The 24,417-nt window shown below is 42.7% G+C and overlaps 1 protein-coding gene across 1 annotated transcript in view; it reads left to right on the top strand.

Annotated features, from left to right (window-relative positions):
• Positions 1-23,514, top strand: part of iglon5 (IgLON family member 5) — a 103,705-nt gene extending 80,191 nt beyond the window's left edge. The window contains exons 2-8 of the mRNA XM_079342991.1: positions 3,640-3,718; positions 7,322-7,554; positions 9,278-9,397; positions 17,046-17,177; positions 17,430-17,550; positions 18,601-18,752; positions 21,953-23,514. Coding sequence (XP_079199117.1) covers positions 3,640-3,718; positions 7,322-7,554; positions 9,278-9,397; positions 17,046-17,177; positions 17,430-17,550; positions 18,601-18,752; positions 21,953-22,056 — 941 coding nt within the window. The 3' untranslated portion in view covers positions 22,057-23,514. The remainder of the gene's footprint in view (positions 1-3,639; positions 3,719-7,321; positions 7,555-9,277; positions 9,398-17,045; positions 17,178-17,429; positions 17,551-18,600; positions 18,753-21,952) is intronic.
• The last annotated feature ends 903 nt before the right edge of the window (positions 23,515-24,417 follow it).

Genomic DNA, 24,417 nt, shown 5'->3' with positions numbered 1-24,417 from the left:
ATAGAGATCAATAGTTCCAAAAGAAGCCCAGAAATTGAAAGTGAGGTCTGAAGATTCTGTTTTGGGCATGCAACAGCACTCGCCTGGTTGCACTCTAGACTCATTATTGTTCTGTTTGATCAGGGCCGCTGTGTTTGGCCGGCAACATTTGTATTAATCGCCTGATGGGATAAATAATGTGGATCACATCAAAGGGAGGGAGACATGCTGTCTTGCAGCCAGATGATGATAACATTTTGTTGTCTCGCACCCCACACGTCCATCATCCCTATAATGATATGCTGCATATGCACAATTTTTGGTGAGTTTTATCTGTTCAATAATGCATGCACACTGATTTATTTGCACAACATAATTTTAACCTTGTAAAGTTTCCATAAATGATCCTATTCTGCTAATGTCTGGGGCCCAATTCAGAGTGACTCCTTTTTTGAACCAACGTCAACTTGCCACTTAAGGAACTGCAGTTTTGTAAACCAAAATATTAAAGAAACTTATATTTAGTACTTGTATTGTTCTTTGTTTTTTAATATCTGCTCTGTGCTGACGTAGTAAAGATGGATATCTGAGCCAGTGAATCCACTGAATTTTGTCTCGAATGAACATCTGGATAATATTTTCCACAAAAAAAAAACTATGGTACAGCTGTCCATGAGGATCAGTGCTGTAAAAATGTTGAAAGTATACATCGATCATAAATGTGCAGCCACTTTCAGACACAGGGCCAGCTGACATTCCTGAGGGCTGAGGTTGCATAAATCCTGGTCTGCTTTAGGTTTTCAAATCATCTGTGTGGGGAAAAAAAAATAAAAATAATTCAGCCGAAAAGCAAAAAGGGGAACAGACTGCCTCTCATGCAATGTTTCCTTTTACGAAAATAAAAACAACTGAGCATAAATTTCAGCATCATCCCGAAGGGACGCTTTAGTCTACCAGCAGAGGTGGTCGCCTGTCTATCAGTTACAGACGCTGATCCTGTTTGTTTGCTCTGCTCGCTTGTTCTTTTCTGAAATAGTTTAACTGCCATTGATAACTTCAAGCTGAGAAATGGTGAAAACAACACTTTGGGTGCACACTGAGCATTCAGGGTATAAGTGGCGGATGTAAAAAGGAGCCACACATTAGTGTGTGTGTGTGTGTGTGTGTGTGTGCATAAATTGTTTAGAGATGATGATAGATATTGTGTGTGTGTGTGCGTGTGTGCGTGCGGGCGTGCGTGTTCATTTCTGTGTTTGCTTGTCAGGAGAATCTTTGCCTTGTTCGTTGTAGCAATGAAATCGGGGGGGGGGGGGGGGGGGACGAACCTTTATCCCGGCCTGCTTGTGGGCTCATCGGTGAGGGTGTTTGTATTGGATCGAGCTAACTTGCATGTCTGTGATATTCATTGTGTGAGAGGAAGTGTGGGCTGAATGTGTTGACCTGGTTATCATGTTGTGCGGCGCCTGGGAGCGGAGGCAGGGTGATACAGGTTTTTAGAATGTGAGGTGCCAATCGAGCTGTGAAAATGGGAATTGAGTAGGGAAATGGGAATAGCTCCCCGCTGCTTTGTAACCTTTGCAATGTTGTTTGCAGCATTCTGCGTAGGCATTCATCATTCATTCAATCAAAATGTGTGCATGGCGTGTGTTGTCCCTCTGGTTGCATTATGTGACGGGGAGCGTCTTTCCTCTGCGTGTGCGTCTGTAATTGCGTCTGCGAGGTAGTGTATTTATGACAGCATGTCACACTCGTCTCCAAGCCCTGAGCCCTGGAACTGAATTGAATTAACCTAAATAAAGTCTAGTGTGTGGAGTACAGAGCACTTGAAAGGGAACAGCTGAAGGCTTGAGCAGAGCAGTGCCTGAGTCTGAGACAGGAAGCACGAGTAAAGAACTTCTTTTGCAACATTGCTCTGTTGTTGTAAAAAAAAAAAAAAAAGATAAACGAAGGCCTGTGTCCGTTTTTGAACTTTGGACACAATAGCTAATGTGCTACGCCCCTTCCCTAAGGCTCTCAGAGAGAGAGAGAGAGAGCGAGAGAGAGAGAGAAAGTTGGAACCAGTTCTGGGATCCTTGGCCGTCCTAGATAGCCGAGCAGCAGCAGTGGCAGCAGCAGCGCCCATTAATGCGATTACAGCTTTTAGCAGGAGATTTTCAGGGCCAGTTTTCTTTTGAGGCGTCATTAGTTTGTCCTCTTTTCTTGTTCTCCACCGGTATGTCAGTAAACAAACATTCACAATCACACCCATGAGCAACACAATTAGATACTGTTACAGCCTATAGAGAAAACTATAAAGCAACACATGCATACAGTCATGAATATATGAATATAAACGCATGAATATAGCCTATATACAAACATGCAGAGAAAGAGAACAGGCATAATAAGTCGTTAGTTAAGGGGTATTACATAAGTATGTAGTTTGGTTAGCAATCGTCAAAACTTTGTGCAATGCAGTTTGGAAATCTTTTGATGAGCGGTCCATGATGTGCATTTTTACTCCTCTTATTATTCTTTGTAATCAGACCATGATTCCACATAGTCCTTTAATTTAAAACCCAGAGTTCCTGCATATTAAGCGGCGCCACCACCATCATTTTGACTCTCATCTCTTCGCCATTTACCAGTCAGTGAAGCTTAACATGTCTTCGACTTTGTGCGGCTATTTAACAGAGCTTGAGGTGCTTCTCAGCCGCTCGCTGCAGTGGCTTTGGTTTCATAAAGTCACCATTTATTAAACCTTAAGGCCAGACCACAGCAGAAGCCTATGGAGATATTGAGGTCATTCTGCAGACGGAGGGAGACAGAGATTGTGGGAGATAAAGAGAGGACACAAGCTGAGGTATCTGGTGTCATGCGGTGATTTGGCAGAGTAGAGCTGGACAGAGCCAGGTGTCTTACTGGGAAGCTTCAGCAGGACGGATTGCAGCCAAAATAAAAGGTCTTTGGTTATCTTTGTTTTCACTCCGAGCAGGTTCACAAATGAAAAGTGTTTCAAAGTTTGTGAATCACACCTGTGTTTCCTCTTCAGCTAATGGCTCTTAGGATTTATCTGTACTTGTGTGTGTTTGTGATTTTGTCAGCATGTGCCTCTTTTCCTCGTGTGTGTGTGTGTGTGTGTGTGTGTGTGTGTGTGTGTGTGTGTGTGTGTGTGTGTGTGTGTGTGTGTGTGTGTGTGTGTGTGTGTGTGTGTGTGTGTGTGTGTGTGTGTGTGTGTGTGTGTGTGTGTGTGTGTGTGTGTGTGTGTGTGTGTGTGTGTGTGTGTGTGTGTGCGTATTTGTAGGCAGGATGAGCATCCCTTCTGTTACCGTAGCTGTCCCTTCATTTCACGCTCCGGCAGCTCTGCGTGAATCCTCTTCCCTTGGCTCATTATCAGTGCTGTTCAATGAACGCGCAGCGCACCAGAATGCAGGGTAAAACCAAATCATTATTCAAGTATGGGGGTCAGTGCAGACATTGTGACTCCTTTGTTTAGTATATTTATTACTTTCCCTTCGAAATAAGTAAGCAGGATGCAGAGCACATCCCCCCCCCCCCTGCCCAACCTGTTGGACGAGGGAGTCTACGTCAAGAACGGGACCTGAGATTGATGAACGCCTGCGGACCGTCTGGTGTCATTATTAGATGCTCATTGCTCTTTTCTCTGGTTTGTCTTGGCAGGGTCCAGCGTGCACGCAGCAGAATACGGACACCTGCCGGACAACATTACAGTGTTGGAAGGAGAAAGCGTCACTCTGAGGTAACTCTTGATCCTACACCTGCACTTACTAATTACATGAAAAACATGTTTGTGTTCCTCCCCCGCCTGTCTTGCCGCTTTAATTGCCAATTCTCTGTCACATAACTTCAATTAGGCATCCCACTTCATGCCATATTTCAAACTCTGTCTGCCTTGTAGCTAATCAAAGATGGTAATACTTGTCCCCCGTGGTACAGCGGTTAGTTTGGGGCCTGGACGAACCAATGTCAACTTCTTGACTTTTAGTAGTACAGTCACAGCTTACTCAGAATCAAGCAGAAAAAACAGCCAATCGTGTCTTTTTCCCTTTGCAGTGTGACCTGGCTTGACAGAAAAGAAGAAAAAAAAACAAGTAAACATTACTTTCATCACCTTTAAGCCTACACATCGAAGGATCTCTGAGCAAATTCCTCTTTAAGTCTCTTTTTGTCCCCTGACAGCAGAGTGAACCTTCCACTAAAATCAAATATGTTATTACGAAGCCAAGTAAAGCTCTGTCAATATTTGTTAACAACAACATGTCATTCTCAACGTTGGAGATCAAAGACCCAAAGGATGTGGATCTATAATGTCATTAAGATGTGTTGCCTGGAGCTGTTTAATTGATGCTGTGGAGAGGTCAAATCTATAGAGTTTAGTTGGTTGTTTTCACACCTGAAACTTTTAACTGAATGCACCTGGGTGGTAAAAATCTGCATGTTGGGTTTCCTTTCAGTTTGTCAGCATACCATTATCGTGATCACAAGCCCTGGACAGAAACTCGCCTTGCCCACATGTGCAAATATTACATGTGCATTGCATACATAGAGTTTGGTTGTACAATAGCACAGGGTGACCCACAATCACACAGGAAGTGTCCTTTGACATAACGTTTTTGTTGTTTAATGACACTAAAAAATATGAAATGATGGAGCATTATTTGAGTGTTGAGCATTATGGTCCTTGCCCAATCTTAACAGGTAAAACAGCAAAGTAAATGTGGAACTCCTTAATATGATGACTCAATGAGCCGTCAGTCAAAATACACCTTTTATATTATACATAAAAACCTTTTTCTTACAATTGGCAAGTATGAACGGCTGTTTGCGGCTTTCAGCTATCTCTCTCTCTCGTCCTTATATATAATTATAATACATTTTAAGGCCAAGACTCCCATTCGCTTGGGCCCTGAACATTTACCCACTTTGCCCATGCTATGATCAAAATTTGGGTGAAGAAGATTGGGACTGCAACAGCATGGAGTGAAAATTAGCAAACTATGGTATTATGGTAGATGAACAGTAAAGTCAAGAGATCAGATGGAATTAAAATATTTAAAAAAGATTGCCTCCCTCACGTGCTTTTTAGCGAGTACAAACAAGTGATACTGTTTTAAGAATATGACATTAATAAAACTTTTATATGAATAAAATGTTGATATAAAACCACCTTAAAATATTTTCTATTAAAGGAAGGATTCAGGAAGATGCAGGTGGCCCAGCATTAGCAACCAACATGTCTTTACAGCTGCTGAAACAACTCATCAAGCATGTGTTTTTCTTTTGAATCTAACTGAAATTCTACTTCTGCCTCTTCATGACCTAAAAGAGCGAAGAAGAACATCAGCAATGAGGCAGAGTTGAAGTTAGAGTAAAGTTATGTTAGTGCTTGTCAGATAAAGTGGTTAACAGCAAACTGCTATTCAAAACGACGACAGCAAAGATTCACACTGAGGGATACAACTGCCTGTTAAAAGACAAGAATCATATATTGCGTCAGATAAATGAACATTTTTGAACACAGGGGGCGCCAAATCAACAAACTGAAAGTTCCTCCAGGAGCTTAAGGGAAACCACACTAGGACTTTTTTGAGATTAGGCCTAAGCGTCTGTTTTCTTTTTTTTTGTTGGCTGTAAAAAATGAGGCCAGCTTCCTGGATTTACAGCTGTACAGAACATTACGCCTGTTTCATGTTTGCGCTAATCCCCTTCACAACTTTTTGGGTTGTTTAAATCAAATCTGCCAAATACTTTTTGTCTACAGGTTCAACCAAGGGCTAATTATTCCCTCTGAGTTTGTTTCATGAGAACATTTTAAAGAGCTCAAAAAGGCTTCTATTATCCAGTAACTTAAAAAAAAGAAAGACCGACCTGTCTTTTTGTGGCAGACGTGTTTTCCAGCTTTACTGTTCTGTAAACCCTCTCATGAACAATCAGGCTCGTGCACCTTGCAGCCCGTTGGGGTTTTCCAGATATACATTACATTGGGGAGCACTATACCATACTTGAAGTAACTCTTGTTTTTTGGGGGGTTTTTTCAGAAGTTTCATTTCACGGCATATTGCGTGTGGCCTCATCAGCAGAGATGTGATGTTAGTTTTTTTAGTCAAATGTGTGGACTGGAAAAGAGCTGACAAACAAAAGACTAAAGAGCTTTATAAATAAACTCCATTTTCATGTAAAATCACTTTTGCCCATGTGGCACAGATACTTGTGTTGGGAATGAGACAATGCTGGTGTTTTAGCTTTGATGCGGGCCATTAAGACCAGCCATATTTGATGCTATTATGGTGCTCATTTCCTCTGGGCTTGCAGTCCTGTAGCAGCATCACGAGTGGAGAAGTGATTAATTTTAAAAATAGATTAGGACTGTTTGTACACAAACAATACATTTTAAAAGGGGATTTTTTGTTTACCTCTTCAAATAAACCCGCAAGCTACAAAACATATCTTAATCACAATAATGTATGTTCTTCTTTTTATTTAATGGTCTTTGAGTGTGGTTACGTGGTTTGACTCCGAGGTCAACACGTCGGCTTCGATATCAGCCCAGCATCTCAGTGCCTATTTGTAAAACACTTCCAGGCTTACCTGCATGTATCTGTTATGCACTGTGGTGTAGCCGCCTCTGACTTGGCAGGTGATCTAAGGTGTACCTGAAAAGTGAAATATATCCAGGTCATATTAATTAAACATGAAGACTACAGAGGCAAGTACTCACAGCTGGCTGAAGCTGGGTAAGGACATCTAGTGGCCAAGACATGAACTGAAGTCACACAGTCTGTCTTAAGTTCCTGTTTGGAAGCATTTTTTTTATGACACATTTTTTCTCCATTTCTGAAAAGGGACACATGGATATGGACTGTTAAAATACCTCTGATTAGATTTAATCTTTCATGTTAAATCAAAGGCACTATTATGCACTGCTTTGTTTGCATGCTTTTCCACAACTGTTTTTTTGTAAGGATGTGACCTATTTAATTCCACCTGTGAAACAGGAGGGATGAATTTGTGTTACCCCAGAGGTTACAGATACAGACAGATGAAACTCAAAAAATAGAATAAATGAGGGCAGAATAATAAAGAGTGAAGTTTTGTTCTTCCAGTGCAGAGAATAAGCGGTCCTATAATGTGAATTAAAATGTGTTGTTTTTTTGTTTAGTTTTTTCAAATTATTAGACAACTATGGGAGATTTTAGGCTGACTTTATTGACAGACGCTGTTTGACAGACCCGTATCAGTCAGATAGTAAAGGTTGAGAGATACTCCAATCAGCCCTAATAGTAACACACCCTTCAGTAACATTCACTGTTAATCAGAAGGAACACGTTTTGTCCCCTCACAGATGTCGGATCGACGAGGAGGTGACACACAAGGCCTGGCTGAACCGCTCCAACATCCTGTTCACAGGGACAGACAAGTGGTCGCTGGACAAGCGTGTGACGCTGGCCAACAGTAACAACAGTGACTTCTCCATCCACATCGACAATGTGCAAATATCCGACGAAGGGCCTTACACCTGCACCTTCCAGGCCAACAACACGCCCCGCATCGCCCACGTCTACCTCATCGTCCAAGGTCAGCAGCTGAGTTGAAACTTAATAGGAGTCTGATGGAAGTAACTCTGAGATGTTTACTGTATCAATTTTAGGAGCTGGTTCATTTCCCTGATTCATCCAGACTCTGCAGATTTAATTTCCACTGCGGCTGCAAAAACAAAAAAATATGTGTGCACCAATGGTACTGGAAGTAGCTGAATGAACACATCCACTAAAAGGCTTAATTATGCATTTTCCTTCGCGCAACCAAGTGCAGCAATGTCTATTAGGTGTGATTGAGCTTTGACATCTGAGGAAGCAATTAAGGTTTCATGTGGTAACGTTTCGTCAGTGCTTTTTTTGATTAAATGCGTTCAAGTATAGATAGAAGAAGTAGCTTATGTTTTTATGGTGTTTTGTGCATTTCAAGTTGATCAAAATGTGTTTGCTTGAATAAATCTTTACAGTCCAGCTAGCCTATGTGAGTGAAGCATAAATGCTGCAGGTGGCAAATAACCAGAAAGTCAGTTCAAGTCCCATCCTATTGCTAATTTCCATGTGGTGAGTTTGGGGCTACATGTCTTCACAAAATGAAAGTGAGGCACATCAGATGGATGAGGTTGTGTTTGGAGGAGACGAGGTACACAGGGGGGCTATCCAACTGCTGAACTAAATAACTGACAGTGCAGGACCGGGACAGGGTCTCAGTCATCAAGTCGGCCACTAAGTGAGTGAGAGTCTGACTGATCCTGAGTGACATCCCGTATTGGCAGAGGAGTGCCCAGAAGATGGATCTTAGACCTTTTCCCCCTGCATTTGTCAGTTTGTCTGCATATTCTGGAGTCGGCGTGGTGCAGATTGCAGTCATGCATCACCAGCAGAATGGAACTGAAAACTTTTAACAGTATATAATAGGTACATTCTGCTGGAATGGGAAATACGAGGCCTGGCTCACGACTCACAGGTGGCAGAGACAATGTCAGCAGCTTACTAACAGAGTTTTCACATCGCACTGCAGCCAAACAGACACTCTTTTCTGCAGGGTCCCAAAGCTTGGCACAGATTGACCATATATACCTAATTCCAAGCTGCCTGCAATTTCAGCCCTAGCTTGATATCACACAAAATAATTACACCCTCAAGTCAGTAAATCAAGCAGTGGCAGCTTCAGCGCCACTCCAATCTGTGCCTTATCGTTGCAAGTATTCAACTGCAGCAAGATAGAGAAAAATACTATCCCCGGTATGTAGCTTTCTTACAAGAAAAAAAGCAATATCAGGGCCAAGCTCATTAAAAACAATGATAATGGGCCATTTAAATTCAAGGGTCATCATGTTATCAAACTAAATACACTGCATAGCACTCAAACACTGAAAGTTTCAGGGCAGAACAATATCCAGGGTTCGTCATTCACTTCAAAAAGTTGAAGTAAAACATTCCAGCAACCACTTCTACACGTCCTTCTGTATTTTTTTATATGATCAAATTAGATTAGATGTCAGGAGAAGGAGATTTAAATGCCCATTTGCAGCCATTTAGAATTCAGTGCATTTTGAGTAGACGGTCAAGCATATTGCTGCACAGCTCAGTAAGCACTCGGGCACAGATCATTAATCAGCTGATTGCCTGTCTGTCTTAGGAGCAGGGATTTGCATCATACTTTAAACACCTTAACAGGCTGTAAGGCCATACCTCATCAATAATGTATGATATAAAAAGGGGATTTTGAGGTCATATTTTAATGGCGTGTTCTCGTTTTTCAGTGCCGGCGAGAATCGTAAACATCTCGAGAAACGTGTCGGTGAACGAAGGAGAGAATGTGAACCTCTACTGTCTGGCGGTCGGTCGACCTGAGCCCACCGTCACCTGGAAAGACCAGAAATGTAAGCCACCCTGTCTTGTTTGCTTGCCTTCAGAGATCAAGATCTCTTGTTCACAGCTTCACTTATATCTCCTCCGTCTTCACAGTCATCCACCACGCTGTTTAGTCCTTTATTTTTTTCCCCTTCCATCCTACAGCCTTATCAGCATTCAGCTCGTGTCCTCGTCTTTATCCCCCACTCCTGTGTCATCATTCTTAAACCCAGCTGTTTAGTCTGTCCCCATCTTAAATTCATAGTGCCGTGTATTTTCCCTACATCCCAATGTTGTGTCCCAAATAACCACACATTATACATAATTATCCCCACCGCGCCACCTGTAATCATCAGCATCTGTCTTCATCCACCCTGTCAACCTGCATCACGGTGCCAACTGACGCTAACAGCCGCTTTTGGCATTAAATCAGCTATTTTTAGCCTCCACTGGTGGGATGAATCAGAACTGGTTCAGGGTGGTCAAAAAACACAGCTTGATGGATGCAGTCGAAACCGGTTTGTTTGATCAGCACAACCTTTATTTCCAATCAGTTCTCCAGTCTGTCATCATTGATGTCCAGAATGTGGACATGTGGCCTCTGGATATGGTTTGTTTGAAGGTGTTATTAAAACTGTAACGATACAGCTTTTTCATTTGTTTGGCACACAAGAAAGTTGTTTTGTACGGTAGCTGACTCAATGTTCCCGAGTGATTTATACCACAGTAATTGTTGGCAGTCAAGCAGCAAAGAATACTTGTCTCTTTTGACCCATGTAAGCTCTCTCACACAATGTTTATTGTTTATGTTGTTTGGGCTTGTAATGGAACTGGGGGGCTTTTACGCTTGCAACTATCCGTGTGCATGGAGCTAAATGTCATAGATGTAAAAGTTGTTTAATTTTCAGTGACAGGCAGGCCTTGTGTCGTAAACTTTATGTAAGAAATAAACGTGACATCAATTGGTTATATTTAGAAACCACAAGTTTGGCAATATGGACTCAGCCACCTTTGTCTGTTTGTTTTTTCTGTAGCCTAATGTGACCATACTCAGGTGGAGCATGGGAGGAGTAAAGGGTTAACACAATCTAAAATCCTAAAAGCAAAAAGGAAGATGACTCACAAATTGCAGGGCTCCAATATTCCAGAAATGTATTTTACCAGGGTGACGTTTCGAGCCCACTAGCTCTTCATTAGACTTGTTTTTTTCGCCTTCCACTCTTTGTCCCAACATCAAGGTCTTTTTTAACTAGTTAGCAATCAACAGACAACATGTTTATCAGCATTATTAGCATTTTGCAACTTTCAAGCTTATATTACTAGCTAATGGTTGAATTGTTAAATTGCATCTCCTGTACAGTATCGTAAAAAGAAAAAAAAACTTTATTGAAGAGACCTCTATCAGTCTTTGGATTCCACTGTGAACCTGTTTACTTCTGCTGTCAAAATTAGCATTTTAACATAAGCCTCTATGGCAATTGACTTACTTTTTGAGATAGCCTCAAGTGGCCAGTGAGGGAACTGCAGTTTTTGGTACTTCCTTTTTTGTTCTATGTTATTGTCTCGGTTGTTTTTGCCACTTGATTATTTTAGTTTGGTTGATGGTGGCCTGTTCTATAATCTGCTTTCTGTTTTCATTCTCTTTACTGATACTTCACTAGTATACTTAACTTTAATGTGGGCAAAAGTGCACTTGCCAAAATATCACAAAATCCTAATGAGCTATAGGAAAGTCAGACAGTGGACTGCTAAAGGGGCTGGCATTGCATCAATGTCACCAAAATCCTGATTGAAGCATTTTTATCACACACACCAGTACTGGCTGAGTTGCAGCTTTACTATAGCAGCAACAGCACAGATCAAATGCAGCACAGAGACAGCAATAATAAATAGGTCAGTGTGAACAACTACTCAACATGATATAATCATCCTGTTAGGCCAAACAATGCAGAGCCTATAGTGTTTTACTGCAGTATCAGACAGCTTCAGGCCTGCTCAGAGGTAGGTTCCTCCTTTGTTTGTCCCTGTGCTTGCATTATCCTTCCCCGCACAGTTATGGCTCGTGAACCTACACAGTACAGTACCTCAGGCAGGGACAGGCAGGAGAGGAGACAAAAAAAGCATGCATGAACGCACACCTGCAGACAACACACACCTTACATCACAAACTGTGCAGTTGTCCTCACTAGCAAGCCCATAGCATTTCTCATGCGTCAGCAGTAATCCTCCAACCGCCCCCGCTATCTCCCACCACCCCCCACCCTATAACCCTTCAGCTTGCAGCGAGAAAGAGAGAGAGAGAGAGAGGGAGAGAGAGATAGAGGCTGCATTGCTATTCCGTGGGAGTCTTTACAACCAAGCCATCAGTTGCCGGAGACCAGGGGCGATGGAGAAAGAGGGAGGGATGGACAAGCCCAAAGAAACAGCAAGAAGCTGCCAGCCATCTGTCTCCATTACTCAAAGACTGCGTAAAGAAACATGGAGGGGTAGAGTGTATGAAAAATGTGTGTTTGTATGGGTGTGTTTGTGTGAGAGGAGTAGCATGACTTAGAGACCTGCTAAAATCCTAAGACCTTGTTGTATCTTCCCCACATAGTTCCCAGAGTCCTTCACCTCAAACAGATAATGATGCAGCCCCGGCACTGTTGTCTGCAGGCGCCACCTCCTTCATCTTCACCAAAGCAGATAGAAGATACAATCTGTCGCAGCCATTCTCTTTCAGCGGCATCCATCAGTTGACCCGCTCACAGACATACAGGCTTTCTGTCTCATTCAGTTAAATACACCAGCGCATCAGCGCCTTATCGTTTGACACGCCATCCGTTAAAGCACACGCGGGCAGGCATGCTGTCTTTGAATGAATGAATGGATCTGTGAGGCTGGAAAGGATGTGGAATAGGAGGAATGTGTTTTTCAGCAAAGAAGTGAACATTGTGGTGATAAGAACACAGTGTGGACACATTTTAGAGGAACTTTTTTTTTTTAAATTTGTTTTAAAGGATTTTTGGCTTAAAACCTTGTTTGTGCTGTGTGGTTCCGAAAGCTTGACTCAAAAATAGAGCTGGTGAGAAAGAAGTGGTTGGGGAAAGATTGGCTGTAGGTTTTGGTAAAATCCAGCAGCAGGCAGACAGGCAGGGTGGAAAAAAAACAGAAATAGGCAGAAATAATCAACAGGTAGGATAAGGAGATTTAATGCCAAAGCTGCTGCAGGGAACATAAACCATCAGAGGATGAGTGCTTGTGTGTGGGTACGTTCATAATATATGAGTGGGTGTGACGATGTACAGCATGCCTGCAGGTCAGATTACAGGAAAAGGCAAGAAAGCCTAAAGCCAAGGCCAGTCACCAGATAGTGGTGTATATATCAAACCTCAATGAATGTAATTACATCAAAATAAATGTACCTTGGTTCTTGTTTGAAATACAATGTGCGTATGTTAAAGGTTACTACTGGATTTAAGTTTACTGTAAGATCCTTTTTCAAATGAATAATCCCAACAGAATGACAGTCTGTCCCTTCAACCATCCTCCTCCTCATCTTGTCCGAAAGTCCATTTATTCATACTGAATACTTCAGTCTAGAATATTGATACCAAATACTAAATGTCGTTTTAGAAATTGCCACAAATTCTCCTTTAACAGCCAGACACTGTTGGGTAAGGCCAACGGATCTGAGTAAGAAGTAAATGTAGTTTTAGAAGGTTTAGGTTAAGGTAAAGAAGTAACGTCACCCCATGCAAACGTGTGGACCACTGATGTGTTTGACGTTAAGTTAAGTCAACATTGGAGGTCTATAGAACAGAATTATATACAAGAAACTGTCCTTGAGCTGTCTGTGCTGTCTCCATTCAGTGGCGAGCGTCCTTAGATAGACCCAGCCTTTAAAGCTCAAGCTGAACTGAAATGAGCTGCTCGGGTCTACAAAGGATTTCCTGTATGCATCACCAGCTGTCCCCACCCTTACTCTTTCATTACTAAGCAACACTTTTTTCCACCAAGTATCTTGAATTGACTGCATCAGAACTAACGTAACCAACATTATGTAACTTAACCTACATGTTTCATTGTAAGATAATGTATTGTTTCAACCCCTCCTACCCCCCCCCATTGGTATTTCAACATTCTTGAAAGTCTATCATTTCGTTTGAATTGCTGATTAATGACATTCAAGCTGGGCCACGAAGGATGCATCCTTAGCGTCTTTCATGGCTCGTGATAAGTAGGACGCATTCGTCAGCCACATTTGAGGAGTTGTGGAAGTGGGACAGCCTTTGACACATCGCTGTGACGCATTCGATGTTCAAATACGCCTTTTGAAGGAGTGCAGTCCCTGAAGTGAGACACAGTTATGAGGTCTTTTCATGCTGTTTCTTGACCACAAGAAATGGTCAAAAAAAAAGGGAGAACATTATGATAATTGATTCAGCCTCAAAAATCCCATATTTTTACACTATTGACCAATGACATAATGACTCATTCATGATTAAACCTGAAAATGTAGTAGTTATAGGTGTGTGAGAGATGGGCAAGGAGCTTCATTTAGATCAACCTAAACACAAACCTGCATTTATGCTTCTAAATGACAGCTTTTACCGTCTGTCAGGCTGCCTGCTCATCTCTGCTTTACCCCGACATCTGACCCCACTGCTATGTCTGTGTTTTTTTAAATGAAAACGGATAAGTGGAGCAGAGAAATCAAGTGTACTGATGATCTAGTCATGCTCAAAGTGCTGCCGGGAAATAGAGCAGCAGTTTTACCGTCGGGCAGGCCAGAACCCCTGATCCCTCCCCCCTTCCCCCTCTCTTTCATTCACACACCTCCCTCTCTTCTGAGGTGAAATCCAACTATCTCTGGTGGTCAGGAGTCAGGCTCCTTCAAAAGCCATAAGTGGTTGATGGAGCTGTATTTTACAGGCCATTGTAGGAGTGCCAGGGGCCAGCTCAAGTCAGATATGATCTCCCACCAAAGTAGAGCAACGTGTGCGATGCCGGGACAGAAATCTCAGGGGATGAATGTGTGGAGAGGGAAATGGAAAGAGATGTCATATTACATCACACACAGGTGCTGGGGATGAAAAGTCCATGAATGAACTGACTACGTCAAAAACGTTTCCTTCTTTTCGTTGCGGTTGTTCTCCTTATATCTCTGAATCTTTTTCACTCTCCCGCTCAGTATCTCTTGCAAATTACAACTTGTGTGCTTTCTTGCCCTCAATTGCTCTCATTTTTTGCTTCTTTTTTTTTGTCCTTTTTATTCCTTGGAAGTCATCTGACAACAGCTTGTGTATAATTTATCCAGTGCGACTTGTCTGATATTATCTCTCTCTCCCCTTTTTCCTTTTTCCCTTCTCTATGTTACCCCCCCTCCACACACACACACACACACACACACACACACACACACCCTTCGAACAAAGTTAGGTTTTCTGCCTGCTTGACAGAGATGTCACAAGAGAGCTGTATTTATTAGACTAATGGAAAGAGTGAATTACGCTGCACCCACCCAATCCCATCAGTCGGAGCTTGCTTCCCTGCCTGCACTCGCTCGGGTGGCACAAGCAGCCATCAGCGCGGTTGTCGCTTGCCGTTCAACTACTGCCGTTGCAGCTGCAAATAATCGTCTCCAGCTCAGTAGCCGCACTAATAATCCTCCAGAATAATCTTCAATTAGAAGCGGCGCTCTAATCTCTGACAGGAATAATCATGGCGTTTAGTGTCTTTTTTTTGTGTGTGTTTGCATCACCGTTGAGCTCAGAAGCCGTTTGTGTGTTTTTGTGGGGAAGTGAAGGTTCACTGATTGACAGCGGTTGTGTGTAAGTTCGGGGAGGGGGGGGGGGGGGCTTTGAAAAGGAAAAGTGAGCAGATATTTAAGAGCTGGATTCCCTTGTTAGTGGTGAGATTATATATTATGTCGTGTTCCACAGTCTGACTTCTTTAATGGGGTAAAAAGGGGAGGGAAAAAAAGGCCTAATGGTTCTGAGGCTGTGAGACAGCTGGCAGCTAAGGCCTGCAGCGTGTGGCAGTGTGGAGAAGGGGGGTACCCTCACTTTCACTCTCATTCTCATTCTTCTTGTCTTGCTTTTTTCCTTTTATCTTTCCGTCGATCCAATAACACCCCCAACATTCAGTCCCTCACATGCAGGCTGCAATAACTTGCAGTCTGTCCCGTCCACTCTTTCCTTAGATGAGATTCTCTGGCTGTTTGTCGCCCCAGGAAAAACTGAGAGTGTGAGACTGGCTAATTTGGTTTTCAGGGAACCTGGGAGTTTGTCAACATCAAATAACAGCCAAATATTTCTTCTCACCGCGTAATGTAGTGAAATAGCTGTCACCCCCTGCTGAGGCCACCGCTTGGAAGCAGAGCTTACAATTTCCCTTGACAGTAGTAAAGTAATGGTGTCTCTGCTGCCAAATCATGTTTACTTACTTTGCATTCATAAAAATATTCACCAACTGACCCATTATTTATCAAACAAGTCAGCCTGAGGCCCAGAGTGATGGTCATGAGAGAGAAATTACTGAAGCGTTATCAGTTTATCTTCATTTCACGTCAGGGTGAATTGTCAATGATTCAGGAGTGCCAAGTTATACGACCAAGAAGCTAATTGTTCCTAAACAAAATGAGAAAACTTTAACTGTATTATAATATGAATCATACTGTAATGTACATTTTAAAGTGAAATTGAAATTTGAAATTCAGTCTTAATCAATCACCCTTCCCTAAAGATTTTTACAAATATACTTTTTAAATCCGCATTAAAAAAAATTGATGTACTGAAGGGATGGCTGCTATGAATGGGCTGTATTCCTCAATACCATAATACAGATCAGAAACTGAAACTCAATTCTGACTAAAACAGGTCTTTCAACATTTTGGCGGGATTTAGAGTAGCAACCAAATCTAATAGTTTCTAAAATAGTTTCTTAAAAGTGTTTCTCACTTCTAAGAGCTCAGGCACTGGAGCATCATCTTCCGTTCACTGCTGTAGTGTGAATGAGTGACAGGTGTCACTGTCCCCTTGATTTATTGATAACATGGGCAACATTCATTCAGCCCAAAGGCCACTGGCTGTTGAGCAATGAAACAACTGCAGTGTTACAGGCTGCAGAGATGTTAAAAAACAAAATCAACATCTCTGAACTTAATAATTCATTTGAATTTTCTTTGTTAACAGATTGTTTACGTTTTAATTGCCGCGATCATAATGCTAATTCTGGCTGCCTGTTAATGGCAAAAATAGGCACTACTAAGTTTTCTTAGTCATTTTAATTCTGTAAATTTTGGATCCATTCAGAACAGAAGCGACTTTTCTCCAGGCAGTGACAGGGTTTTCCGGTGATTGGCAAGTTGCTACAAAAGTGGCTTGCCAAACAGGACAGGGAAATAGCTATAATTATCCATCCTGCTGTCAAAATATGAAAATATGGCTACTTGTACTTCCAAAAAAAACAAGATAGCAAGGTCCTAACTTGAGGCTTGAAAACCAGATAGATAAATTTACTGTGGTTTCAGTCCATTTCATTCAGTCTGTGTACGTCCCTTAAACCATCTCAGCCTTAACTTATGTCTCAGTCTGCTTGTAGAAGTATCTCTCATATAGTAGGCCTTAAATCAGCATCCTGAGTCACCTAGCATTAGATTTATAGCAACACTTGACCTCTGTACTATGTCGATAGATGGGCTGGTGAGTGATGGGGAGTTCCTGGACATCACAGAAATCAAGAGACAGCAGGCTGAAGACTACGAATGCATCACCAACAATGGAGTGGCTCCTCCTGATCAACGCAAGGTCAAAGTCACGGTGAACTGTAAGTGTTCCCCCGACGCAACACACATCAGCCCAGAGGTGATAATTCAACCTCCCATGTCATAGCCCAATGGTGTATTAATAATGTATGTAAATATAGTAGATGCATGAATTCATACATCTTAATTTTCTTCTCTCCGGGGTTATTTCAACCTTGTTTGCTACCTCGTGTTGACCTGACTCGACCTTTCAATGAATGCAGATGTAAACTAATTGCTGTATTCCCTCTTTCCTCCTTCGTTTTCTCCACCAGACCCTCCCATGATCACAGACATGAAGAACATGCCGGCTCATTTGGGTAAAACGGCCATCCTGCGCTGCGAAGCCATGGCGGTCCCACCAGCTGCCTTCGAGTGGTACAGAGACGACCACAGGTGAGACTATCAAAGCGATCAGTGTTTATTTTCTCAATAAATACCACGCTGATCCGGTTAAATCTAAAATGCGTGTTTAAAAAGCACATGTTTTTTACTCTCAAAATGCAGCGTTTTGAAAAAAGTCCAAGGCTTTTTATTTTACTATTGTTTTGTTTTTTTAAAAACTGAGCCTCTGCATGATGTTGTAATCCTGCTTTGACACAGTTTGAGGATGCAGATGAAAGGTGACAATGTTCACTCTCGCCTGGGCTGCACCTTAAAGCTCCTGAGAGGAGTTATGAAACAGATTGCAATGGATACTGATGTCTCCTGATGACCTACTAAAGAGGTCCATAAGAAACATTGACTAAGCGAAAAGACTGACCACTACAATAAAGATCGTTTCAATACATCTAAACGATCCTGTGGGGTCGGAGCCAGAGGAGGCAATTAGCAACAAACTCAACCAACATTGAACTTTTCCGAGGTAAAAAAGAACAGTGAGAGATATGTTAGAGACTAGACTGTTTATAGATCGCTGCACAGCATTTTTACACATCCAGCCGGCTAACTCTAGACGCCGTTTCACCCTTTTACATTAGGTCTGAGATAATTGCGTATGTTTTTTTGTCATCTCTGGAGACGTATTATCTGCTTGGAAACGTATTTGCTCTCTATTATCTTCACATAATCTGTCCTTACAAGTTTGTAAAAGGTCCCAGAGAGTGTTCGAAGAATCAGGGTGATTTGGCATCAGGCAAAGGAAGTCGCAGAAGTACTTAGACAAGCTTTTGCTAGCCAGAGAGAGCTGTTAATAGTGTATAACGGGCCCCAGCAGGAGGCCTCTGTTATTTATGGACTGTTAGATTTCACTATTAGTACAAGGTGAAACAGAGTAGGTGTGGGGAGGGGGGATGTCTCTAGAGAGTTGAGAAAAAAAGCTTCTCATGCAGGCTGAGTCACTAGGTGTGATGTTATTTTATGTTTACTGGGTTTTTTTCTGTCACTTATTTTTTCATCTTTTTTCCTCCTCTTCTCTGTTTTGCTCCCCTCACCACTACCACCCAGGCCGGTAGAGAGTGACAACACCCTTAGGATCAAAAACGAGAAGACACGCTCGCTGTTGCTGTTCACCAATGTGACAGAAAAACACTTTGGCAACTACACCTGCTTCGCCTCAAACCGTCTGGGGGCTTCCAACGCCAGCATGCTGCTGTTTCGTAAGTTAACGCACAGAAATACATGCAGGTGCAAACACGGCGTACACGTGTTTGGAAACCCCGGGTTTTCAGAAGTACAAGTGCGCTCACCAGGTATCTCGTGTGCCTATCAATCAAGGTGCAAGAGCTTGAACAAACTTGACACACGAGCAAAAAAACGATACATGCAGTGACACACGCGTTTTCCATCCTCTCCTCATCACATTTTTTCACTGTGCACACACAGTACAGCAGTTTCTCAGCCCTCTCCTCCCTCCTGCTCCCCATTTTCGTTATTCTCCGCCCCATTAAAGCTTTGCCTTCCTATATTACCACCTCTCTCTCTCTCTCTCTCTCTCTCTCTCTCTCTCTCTCTCTCCCTCTCTTTCATTCACACTCACACCCTCCACACACACACACATTCTGTCGCTCAGCTCAGTCCCGTTACGCAAGAAGTTGTCATTTCACTCCAAGCCCAATTCACATTAACCGTCCCCAATGAGCGATTTCCTACCCTTCCATTTCCCCTCACCCTCCCTTCCTCCATCCCTCCCCCCCTTTAGTGCATTCAGCATTACCATCTTAAGTGAGTCCTTCATCTATCCCCCCTTTCTTCTTTCATTCCTTTACCCATTATCTCGGTCAGTCTCCCTTCAATGACTCACTCCCCCGTCAGACCCATACATCTTCCCGCTCTCTTTTTTCCACCGCTGCTGCCACTTCTGTCAGCCTATCTCTCCATCATCTGTCCTTCTGCCTCCTCTTTCCTCCCTAATCTCTTCTTGCCATCATTAGAACACAACAAACCCCCTCCTGTGCTGGACCGGGCACGGAAAAACACACTATAATCGGATACTTTTGTGGCATTTCTATTCATATGCTGTCCCTCACTGCCGCTGCAGCCCTTGACTTTGTTTCCCAGCTTTTGCACCTCCTTTGTTCGCCAGTTTAAAGGGGCCACATGCAGCATTTTAACAACAGCAGCTCACTATCATGTCAAAATTGGTACATTTATTGTAATTACCTTCAACCAATGAGCCCATTACTGAGACCAATGGCAGCCCGTGCTTACTTCTGCCACGGGTTGTCACATTCAAAGCATCCTAGTTACATTTTTAAAAACGTTTAAAAACTCAAGATTGCACTTTCAATCGTCCTGATGAAACATCACACAGTCACACGGTGGTGGCAGATGTCTTTCTGAAGTGAACTGGTCCTGCCTTAAGGACCTGTTGAAGACGTAAGACCATTCACTTCTACATGCTGTTACCATTTAACCACAACCTCATGCAGTCTACTGTATGCGACACAACTGATGAGCAATTTTAGCTTGCTTATTCAGCCATGAGTGACAACTTCATTCCTGTTATCAGCAACAACATTTTGTGACAACTCGAGGACTTAGAAAACCTGTAGCTGGCTCAAAGTTTTTATAAGTTTTGGTGACAAAGATAGTCACCACATGTCACCTGCCTCCCAATCAGCCAATGGGAAAATGACAGTGTGGCAGCTGAGTTCAATCCCCAGCACCTTCAGTCACACGTTCAAGAAACTTAACCTCAAGTGGCTGCCGCTACTTGAATGGGATTAGTTACTTTTGATGGACACTTTACATAGCAGCCTCTGCCATCAGTGTGTGAATGCTTTGAGTGGTCAGAAGACTAGAAAAATGCTTTCCAAGCTCAGGTCGAATTACCATTCACCATTTAAAGTCGTTGAATGTATAAATTTAAACATGTCGTACTCAAATATACAGATACTGACTTTTCTTGCCAAAGACACGTAGACAGGAGACACACAGGTGTTACTTTAAATTTTGGAGCTCAAGTAGCATGCTGCTTCATTTCTTAGTGCTGGCTCACTGGTTTAGATTTCTGGCACAGGCATGTGCAGTAAATGGAATATGGCCCCTGTAAATGTAATTCAACTCAACGATCTTTGGCTCATTCTCTTGGGTGGCACCAAAATGATAAGCAGAATATGAAGTTCAATCAGAAGAGGCTTCATTATTGGTGAGCTGAGGTTTTATATGAAATATTGCCTGATAAGGATGAAATGTATTAAAAGTATTCTGTTATTAAACTATCTTGGATTCTTTTGTGTTATAAGGGGCAGAGACGCCATACGCAGCGTGGATAGCTGTTGTAGTAATCGAAATCAGTCTTGGTCTCAAGACCGGTCTAAGGACCACTTGAAGGTCTTGTTACAGAATCCAAAGCACTCTCTTGTCTCAGTCCCAGACTGGGTGGACTCAGGATTTTAAATCAAGACCAGTTCAGACAACCACTGATAGGTGCTTTCTCATGTCGTTAGTGATTCTAAAAGGACAAATTACTTTAATGTATTTGTAGTTTGTTTTTTATCCCCCGGTCAAGGCAGTCACCTTATTGCTGTACACAAGTGGATGATTTCTCATTTATTTTTAATGGTCTTGTTCTTGTCTCGATCTCGCCCTGCCTTGGTCTCTGTCTCGAAACACTCAAGTCTCAATTTTGTCTTGGTCTCGGTTAGTGTGGCCTTGACTACAACAATACCTCAGCTACAGTTACTATCTACTTGCAATACTAGCAAAGACCTGAAAAAATGATTTTAAAAAAAGATGGAAAAAGCATGTTGATGCAGTTGGTTGGAGAGCTCTGCTTTGCACATGTAGAGGGAAAGGACAGCTTGAGAGAGACGGGGAATATGGAAATTAAGAGTGGGGGATGACTTGCACTAATTAGCGTCAGGACCAGGAATAGAACCTGCTACCAGAGTAACGAGGGCCGTAGCCTCTGTACATGGCGTGCCTGCTTTACACAATGAGCTAAACAAGCGGCCCAGCAGCAGGATCACTACGACGGAGTATTTTGACTTCCTATTTTACAACGGGGGGAGCCAGCCGTCAATTCTGTTACACTGGCATTGGCTCAGATGTTCAGTAATGAGGTGCAAAGACTGTGAATCTATTTGAAAGTAGGAAATATGACAGTTTCTGAAAACATTATCAACGATTGTAAAAACACAGAATTTGTGTTAATTTTTTAGGCTAATTAAACCAAGGTTTCCGTATAAATTTGGTTAATTACTCGTAATTTTTTAAACATGTAGACAAGCTGCCACAAACAGACCCTCCTTATCGTAACAGTGTTGGAAGCTGTCTACGTGTGTTTAACACGTTTCTCCTTCTCCCCCCTCCCTCCTCTCTCTTATTCGTCCTTCTGTTTTTTTTTTTCTTCCAGGACCGGGGGCCATACAGGGGCGAGGGACCGGTTTACAAGCAGGAATGAGTGTCGGCGTGTGTGTTTGGATTTCCCTCTCTGCTGTTCTTCTGCTGAAGGTGTAAAAGATTCGAGCTCCACCTGGAATAGTCAACCCTCGACGTCTGTGAAAGCCCCGCCCACCCACCCCTGCCCTTCCCTCCACAGAAACCTCGCCCCCTCCCCTGCCTCTCGCTCTTCCCACTCTACGGAAGGAAGAAGGAAATTAAATTCTTTAATTACGAACCCATCACTGTGAACAAAAAGAATATGCATTAATCCAGGAGCCATTGAATCATCGCATAGAACACAGCAACCACATCACTCCCCGCCTGAAAAAAACAAACACCCACAATTCAATTTCGAGGTCAAACATTGTCATCGTCCCCGTCCCCCCCCCCCCCCCCCGTCCCCCCCCCACTCTCTCTCTCACACAGCCTGTCTCAATCTTTTTGTCTCCCAGAATGCCTTGCAGATTTGTCTGACTTGGTATTCCCCTCCTCACCCTTCATTATCACCACTCAGCTGATGTTGATAAGAGAGTGTATACTAATGATTATTGTGTCAGTGATCAATGAGAACATAGGTAATCTAACAACTGGATGATCATTTATTTAATATTCTACACAGACTAATGACTGACCAACAATGTTTGCCTTATGGAAAAGATACATAAGATCACAATATTATGGTGGATATTTATGGAGATTGTAGGTTTAATGTGGTACCGATGGTCGTGTGACCTTTTGGAAATTGTGGAATTGGTGGCCATGTGAAGTGACACCCTTTGATCACACACCTACACACACACGTATGGATTTTTTTTTAAAATGTGTAGCAGTGAAGCTGCTATGAATGATGTCAAAATGTAAAAAATTAAAGAAAAAAAAAAGGGTGGGTGGTGATGGCGTCAGTCTCAAAGACCCCTTTATGTAAATTGGGGGGTTTATACCAAGGTCCCGCATGTGGACACCCTCACTACCCAAACCTTTTTAACCCTCTTCACCCCCTCTCTGTTCTACGTGCTCTGTCTAGTAGCCCCCTCGCATCGCTTTAGTGTTCTCTACTGCGTGTCAACCCCACCCCTCCCCCCAGTGTAAATATATGCAGTATAGAGGCCATGCCGGCGACCTCAACTCGCCCGGTGCTGAATCTCCCATCGGCCTCGACTTCGCGCCAGTTTTGTGAAGCAGTTAGAGACTGTCCGGTGACAACAATATCTTCTGTTTCAAAGCTGATGCGGCTCCATCCTCTTTGTCGCTTGTTGATAGCATGTACCGGTTAGAGATGTTCCTGTTGTAAGTCCACAACCTCTCCCCCCCCCCCCCCCCCCACTCCCTCCCCTCCTTTTCTCTTCCCTGCACTGTGTCTGTTCTCCTCTGCAAGGTTACCTGCTTTTACTTTTTTGGTGTTAATAATAGTACAGATGATGATGATGTTAATAAGTATTTGAATAACTATGAATAGTAATTCCATGTGAGATAAAGAAAAAAAATGATGGTATTGAGCTGTGCGTGGGGAAAAATAATTTTTGTACTTAACTTGAAGAAGTCACACACATTGAGGGATGAAAAATCTAACAAAAAAAAAACACATGTAAAGTTTTTTTGAAGTGATGTGCTCTATTTTGCCATGACAAGCTTTTGAAAAAATGCATTTGAATTACTGAGGATTTCTGTCATCCGAGTCCAGAAACAGTGACTGATGTAAATTATAATTTATAACAGTTTATTCACAGGACTTCTTTTCATATGCTGTTAACTGCATCATATACACATATTCAGCATATTTGTCCATGCATCAAAGTGTTTTTTTTTTTTTCTTTGACCAACTAGATAAATGATTCAGATCTGTGCCCGTCTCCGGTTGTGGTTGTGAGGCAGCTCTTGTTCGGCCAGACAGCAGAGAGATAAAGATGTAATTAGCTGTTACCTGTGGCTGGCTAAGTGAAGGAGCCTGGGCCCCGTTTGTCCCTCCCCTGCCAACCTGTGATGGCCCCCATAAATCAAGCTCAATCCTACCACTGACAGGAATCCTCTTCAAGGACAACGTCGCCTCGGTAGCGCCTGTTCCCCCTCTGGTGTATACCTGTGACATGCAGGCATGGGCACTAAAAAATCCCCATGGCACAATTATCCATCCACCTCCCCCGCACAGCACAAACAGTGGGAGGTAAGCCTGTATTACAACACGATGGCACTCGTTTCTCCGCTGAAACATTGTTCCACTCACATGCAGGGACTATATGCAAATCTGCCATAACGAGCCTGCGCGGAGAGATGAGTTTACCCTGGCTTTACCCAGAATACTGCGACCTTAAAGGGGAATTACTCAATATTAAATTGTCTGAATGTGTTTTTTGTTTGATTTTGTTTCAAACCAGCAATAACCCCTAACTCTACTGTGCAAGAGGTGTCAGATATGGTTAAAGCTGTGGTGTAATATCT

Source organism: Symphodus melops (genome assembly GCF_947650265.1).
Source record: "Symphodus melops genome assembly, chromosome: 5".
Taxonomy (NCBI): Eukaryota; Metazoa; Chordata; class Actinopteri; order Labriformes; family Labridae; genus Symphodus; species Symphodus melops.
Note: the sequence above shows the minus strand (reverse complement) of the source record. Positions and strands in the feature narration are given on the sequence as shown.